General features: G+C 57.8%; 1 protein-coding gene across 1 annotated transcript; it reads right to left on the reverse strand.

Annotated features, from left to right (window-relative positions):
* Positions 1–208: 208 nt before the first annotated feature.
* Positions 209–5,831, reverse strand: TMEM80 (transmembrane protein 80). Its single transcript, XM_008050355.1, has 5 exons — positions 5,813–5,831; positions 4,150–4,169; positions 3,275–3,368; positions 3,108–3,200; positions 209–1,196 (listed from the first exon to the last, which is right to left on the reverse strand). Exons 1-5 carry the CDS (start codon positions 5,829–5,831, stop codon positions 991–993), a joined length of 432 nt encoding a protein of 143 aa, XP_008048546.1. The 3' UTR covers positions 209–990.
* Between the last annotated feature and the right edge of the window lie 699 nt (positions 5,832–6,530).

Below are 6,530 nucleotides of genomic sequence, written 5' to 3' on the forward strand. Positions count from 1 at the left end.
ACAAGTGAAGGAAAGCGCCCACAAAACAGCAACAGTTTTCCCTCTGTCACCCAGGCTGAGTCGAGTGTCATGACCACGCCTCAACTTCCTGGGCTCAGGCAATCCTCCCACCACAGCTTCCCAAGTAGCTGGGACTACAGGTATGTGCCACCACACCTGGCTAATTTTTAAATTTTTCTCACCATGTTGCTCAGGCTGGTTTTGAACTCCTAGGCTCAAGCTATCCTCCCGCCTCAGCCTCTCAAAGTGCTGGGATTACAAGCGTGAGCCATGGCGCCCAGCCTTAGACATGTTTAAAGGAGCATTTATAGTAAACCTGGGAATGGGAAGGAAATCCCAGCGACGGCTGGGTGGTCAGGCTTGGCTGCTGCTGAGGCTTAGCAGAGGGAGGGAGGAGGGTGGGAGCATCAGCACCCGGGCTGGCCCCCGGCCAGGGCTGTCCTCAGGCCCAGCCACGGCCCTGCCGCTCCTCCCCATCTCCCAGAGGAAGGGGCTGGGGCTGGGGTAGATGGCTCGATGCATTTCTCCCTTTGGGAAACCAGCATGCACCACGCTACCCAGGGCTCCTTGAGTGTGCCACCCTCAGAGCACAAGCTCGCCCCACCCTGCACTCCAGCTTCTTGGGAAATCCTGGCACGGGCCTGGCTGCAGAGTGAACGGGCAGCCCTGAGGCCACTGCCACAGTGTGATCCCAGGCAGCCTTGGTTCTCGGTCCAGGCACCAGGCTGTTGAAGCCAGACCCCACCCCCGACCACAGGGCCGAGAGGACTCAGCTGGGAGATGGCCCCGCACAGTCCCAGGCCCTTCCTGTGGCTGAACCTGAGCCCTGGGCACCTGGGTGGGGGGTTGCTCCGCCGGGCTTCTGCCCCCACCCGCGCCACGAAAGATGCGCAAACCATCCAGAACCAACTCTGGCCATCAGCGACTGGAAACAGTGGCTGCCGGTCCAAGAAGGAGGGTCCCCTGCGTGCCGGCATCCAGCGCCCGGGGCTATCCAGCGAAGGCAGCGATGGCGACCACCTGCAGAACAGCCTCCAGCCCATGGAGCGCCAGGAGCGTGGCACTGAGGGCCCAGTCTGCCCACAGCACCAGGGTCTGCCAGAGCAGGAAGTGGACAGAGAGGAGCATGGTGCCTGCCGTGAGGGCCAGGCTGGCGGCCAGCGGGCCCTGGGCCTCCGTCAGGTTGCCCTTGGTGCCTGGAGAGCAGAGTGTGTGTGAGGCAGGCAGGGAGCTCATCCCCCCCAGCCCCAAGAAGTGCAGTGTGAGTCCTGGGCAGCCAACTTCCCGGGGGGCCCCAGGCAGTGCCCACCCACTTGAGCTGTGCCTCTGGGCTGTGTGGGTGGGAAGAGCTTGGTTCTAGAGTGGCCAAGTGCTCCTGCCCCCTTTTCCTAATTCCACGTGTAACTGAGAGGATTTTGCCGAAGCCTTCCAAAAGTGTTTCACTCTGGGCTAAGGCCAGTTCTGGAAAATTTCACGAATACTTACAAAAAACAAAACTACATGCTTAACAAATGGGTCAATCACTGGCTGACCCCAGGTGCCCTGAGGTGTGCCGGGGAGGTCCCAGTGGCCTTAATGGCCCTCTTCAGGGCCAGGCTACACCCTGCCCCAGCCACCCCGGGGCAGGCCTGAGGCTCTTGGAAGTCCCAGTGCCACGTGAGAGCAGCCAGGACCCTGAGGCTGGGCACTCCTCCAAGGATGGGCAGCCTAGGAAACTGGCCTCCATCCACCCAGTGAACCAAGGGCTGACAAGAGGATCCCAACTTCCAGGCATGCTTCAGTTTCCCGCTGCGTGTCAGGCATCAAGGGTATGTGTGCATGTGAGGGGGCCTGGGTCAGAGCCTGGCAGGAGCACAGCACCCTGCAGGGCCTGGGTTGTCCCAGCAGCAGGGCACCGTGTGCGGTGGGATCTGTGGCAAGCGGGGCTCGCGTCCACAGGGCCCTGACATGTGCAGGAGGGCAGAAGGGTGGGCTGAGCCCTGGTGAGGGGTTCTGCCACGTTTCACTCCAGCACCCTTGAGTCTTGTACGAGACCACACCCTCGAGCAAGTCCTGCGCTTAAAGAAAGGGGAGTCTGCGGAGATTCCCCTTCAACGGCTGCGGACTTGCAGCCCCAGACCTGGGCTGGGGAAGCTGGGCCCTGCTGCCTGGGGGGACCGGCCAGGGCTCTCTAAGCCCTCCTCCACTGGCTGATAGCTGCGGCCAATGGGCAGGAAAGGGGTGGAGTGACGGTGAGGCTGGGCCTCTGTTCTCAGTGCCTGACCCCGTGGCTGCTGTGAACTGTGCCTCCAAACACCGTGTCTCTCCCAGGGATGTGCCCACTGTCACTTGTCTCTGGGACAAGACTTCTGAACAAATGATTAACACTGAATGGCACTGGAAGGAGAGCCTGCAAAACAGCTGGTTAAGCAGTGTGGGTAAAAAATGTCTCCAAGAGCCGTCCTATAAAACGGTTAAGGCCAGGTGCGGTGGCTCATGCTCGTAATCCCAGCACTTTGGGAGGCCGGGGCAGGAGAACCACTTGAGCCCAGGAGTTGGAGACCAGCTTGGGCAACATAGCGAGACCTTGTCTCCACAAAAATTTTTAAAAAATCAGCCAAGCAGGTGGCGCATCCCTGTGGTTCCAGCTACTTGGAAGGCTGAGGCAGGAGGATTACCTGAGCCTAGGGAGTTGAGGCTGTGGTGAGCCGTGACCATGCCACTGCACCCCAATCTGGGTGACAGAGTAAGATCCCAAGTCAAAAAAAAAAATTGGCTGGGCGCAGTGGCTCAAGTCTGTAATCTCAGCACTTTGGGAGGTCAAGGCAAGAGGACTGCCTGAGTCCAAGGGTTCGAGACCACCCTGAGCAACACAGTGAGACCTTGTCTCTACAATAAATCAAAAAATGAGCTGAGCATGGAGGTACATGCCTGTAGTTCCAGCTACTTGAGAGGCTGAGGCAGGATTGCCTGAACCCAAGTCGAGGCTGCAGTGGCCATATGTGTGCCCCTGCATTCCAGCCTGGGCAACAGAGTGAGACTCCAACTCAAAAAAAAAAAAAATTGGACATTTAAGGGTTCAGATAGCAATTTTGTAACGAGTCTAAAAGTTTTCACAGTCAACTCACCCAAGAACAATCGAATTGCTTCCAGAATCCCCATCAGAAGCAGCAAAGCCAGATCGAGGACCAGGCCGTTGGGAGGGTAGCTGAACACCTGACCTGTGGGACATGGGGCTATGTCACCCGAGGTGGCAGCAGTCACTCCCTCGGCCGGCCTTTTGTGGCTGACTCACTTTTATAGATCAGCATCAAGAGTGTGGCCAGGAGGTGCAGCACACAGTAGGCACCGCTGAGATGAAACAGCATTTGAAGCGGAACCGAAGACAGCTGGTAAGAAGTTAAGGGTTCTTGCACTTGGCAGACTGAGCGGGCTGGGTGGCTGAACGGGAGGGGCTGGTTCTGCACCTGCTGGTGGCCACAAGCACGCAGGGCTGGCTTAGGCGCCCACAGCTGGCACCCACAGAGACCCAGTGGTAGCTCCTGCCTACGGGGGCTCCTGCCGCCTAGTGCCATGGTCCCAAGAGTGGGCAGGGCCCCGCGGAACACCCCTGACAGGGCAGGTCTGAGTGCCGCCCTGTCCTCGAAGGCTGAAGGCCAGCCACCGCACCCCCGCCACACACTGGGTATGTCACCCTGACTCTGGTCCCTACTACGGCGAGAGGGAAAAAACAACTTTTCCCTTCACAGATGTATTTCTCTTTGGGAGCGCTTAAATGCCCACAAGCAATTTCCTGAGCTCAGTATACTTCCACTTGCTTATGCCACAACGAGTCTGGGCCACACCCAGTGAAGGGCTTTCATCTTCCTGCCACTGGAGGCTGGGGTGGAGGCTGGCGGCCGTCCCCCTGGGGGCTGGGTGGTCCCTGCCCTGGGCCGCCTTGGTAGATCTCCTGGAGTGCTGTGCAGGGCTGAGCCAGTGGTGAGGAAGCCAGCATACCCCATTCGGAGGAGGACATGGGGTCAGTGCTCTCCATCTGTCAGGGAACGCCCCTCCTCCTGGAAAGTGGAATTACAAGACCACTGGACAGTGGGGGTGGGGCAGAGCTCACAGTGCCGCCAGCAAGTCATCCCTCTGGGTGCCGTCCTGGAGGGCTGCGGTGAAGGATACCACCATGGAGGAGCCTCTCCCTGGAAGAGAAAGGTCTGTGAGAGGCCCGAATCCCATCAGGGTGCTTTCCTGGGCCTCCTGGATGCCTGCAAGAACGATCCCAGCCCATTCTCCTCTGGTCTGTTTACAGAGAGAAGTGAGGGCTTGTTCTGGGCCTGCAGATGCTCCCCCCCCCCGCACCTCTGCATCCATCCCTCCAAGTGGTGGTAACGCCTCTGCCCTCAACCCAGGCCAGAACCCAAGCCGGGTGAGATCCAGCCTACTCTCCCTGCAGCTGCTCTTATCTGCTTTGGCTTCTGCAGATTTCCCACACAGACAGGTAGAGGATTTGGGTATAAGGCATCTTTTTTCATAGCTGGTAACAGTCACTTGCTTTCCTGTTATTGTATTCACTGCCCCACATATCCCTTCCTAAGTGAGTCCTAAGTCAGCCGTCCAGGCTCTCGTATCTCGATCTCTTGAACCTTCTCCCACCCCTGCTGCAGGCATGTTTCCCTCATCTGGAGATGACAGCAAGCCCGGGAGGAAGCTCTGTGCTCCCTTCGGATTCCGAGGTTACTTGAAAATTCCTCTGACTCACCCTTGGGTGGAACGTGACCTAGGTCAGACTGCCTGTCTGAAAAGAGGCTCATGCTGGTTGCACATCTGTGATGGGTGCACGTCTCTACATGTGTAAACACGCCAAAAGAAATCTAGAATTTGGCGAGAACCTCCCGTAAAAGGAGGCTCGAGCTGAGTAGGGCACTGGCCGGAACACAGGCTCTCTGCTCCATTTCCTCTTTAGTGCCACACAGGGCAGGAGAGAAACTCTCAGCCCTGGTGAGTTTTTGTGGGCGATCCCACAACTTCCCGGGCAGCTGTGGGACCTCTGTGCCGGAGTTCGTGGACTCTCACCTGGGCAAGAGTCTTAAACCAGTGAGCCCAGGTCCCCAGCAGTGACGCCAAGCTGGGCTTCCAGAAGAGGCAGCACGTGCTGAGAGCAGGATGCCAGGTGACGGCCAAGCAAGTCGAGTCACATTTCAGACAGTCACTCTCTACGCCCAGTCTGCTCTTTTCCAGGCCTCAGCTAAACCAGGCTACCAGTCACTGCTTGGGCCAACTTCGCCTTAACTGGGGCTGTCCTCCCTCTGGTCCTTCTGCAAAGGGTGGCTTCAGAAACTCTCACATATATCTGCTAGCTGCCCCTTGTTAGGGATCGGAACGTGGGGCTTGGCGGAGAACACTGCGCAGAAACCCGAAGTGATACAGCACTTAAATAATTAACACGATGGGAACCATCATCAGATATGCTCTCCTGACACTTTCAGACCTGTAGGGAGTTTGATCTGCTGGAACATTCTGGGTTTTTTTTTTTTTTTTTTTGAGTTGAAGTCTCACTGTGTCTCCCAGGCTGAAATGCAAGGGCATGCTCATGGCCACCGCAGTCTCAGCCTGCTGGGCTCAGGCAATCCTTTCTCAGCCTTTCAAGTAGTTGGAACTACAGGTCTCAGCCTTTCAAGTAGTTGGAACTACAGGTGTGTGGCAGCCACCACACCCGGCTAATTTTTTGATTTATTGTAGAGTCGAGGTCTCGCCAAGTGGCCCAGGCTGGTCTCGAACCTGTGGGCTCAGGCCATCCTCTCTCTTCGCAAAGTGCTGGGACGACAGGCGTGAGCCACCACGCCCGACCTGGGACTTGACATTTTTTGTCTATGACTTACTGGAATCACAATGTGGCTGAGAACAGGCGTGTCAGGCAGAAGTTCAACCGAGAAGTAAGAATGTTTTCCCTGATGTAACAGGGAGCACGTGCTGGTATGATTGCTTCTCAAATGAAAACATACAACCACACCGGGCACAGTGGCTCAAACCTGTCATCCCAGCACTTTGGGAGGCCGAGGGTGAGGACGGCCTGAGCCCACAGGTTCGAGACCAGCCTGAGCAGCTTGGTGAGACTTCGTCTCTACAATAAGTCAAAAACTAGGCCGGGAGCGGTCAAGCCTGTCATCCCAGCAGTTTGAGAGGTGGAGGCGGGAGGATGGCCCGAGCCCACAGATTCGAGACCAGCCTGGGCAACTTGGCGAGACCTCATCTCTACAAGAAATCAAAAATTAGCCAGGCGTGATGGGCGCGCCTGGGTTGCGGCTCCCTGGAAGGCCCAGGCGGAAGGATCGCCTGCGCCCAGTCGGTGGAGGCTGCGCTGGCCGTGAGCGTGCTGCTGCCCTCCAGCCTGAGCGACGGAGTGAGACTCCAACTCAGGAAGAAAAGAGAAAGAAAACAGGCCCAGGGGCTGGAGAACTCCCGCGACGGAGGTCTGGCCAGCTGGGGCCCGGCGTCGGGAGAGCTCGGGGAAGCGGCCCAGGCCAGAGAGCAGGCTTCGGGGATGACCCGGCCCCTCTCCC

Source organism: Carlito syrichta, unplaced genomic scaffold, assembly GCF_000164805.1.
Source record: "Carlito syrichta isolate Samal-C Ts95f unplaced genomic scaffold, Tarsius_syrichta-2.0.1 Scaffold144740, whole genome shotgun sequence".
NCBI lineage: Eukaryota > Metazoa > Chordata > Mammalia > Primates > Tarsiidae > Carlito > Carlito syrichta.

Excerpts from the sequence above, each read along its gene's own strand:
- TMEM80 (XM_008050355.1), bottom strand. Across the intron at positions 3,201-3,274 it reads CTTGATGCTGATCTATAAAA|GTCAGGTGTTCAGCTACCCT; the intron begins GTGAGTCAGCCA and ends CATGTCCCACAG. Across the intron at positions 1,197-3,107 it reads AGCAATTCGATTGTTCTTGG|GCACCAAGGGCAACCTGACG; the intron begins GTGAGTTGACTG and ends TCTGCTCTCCAG.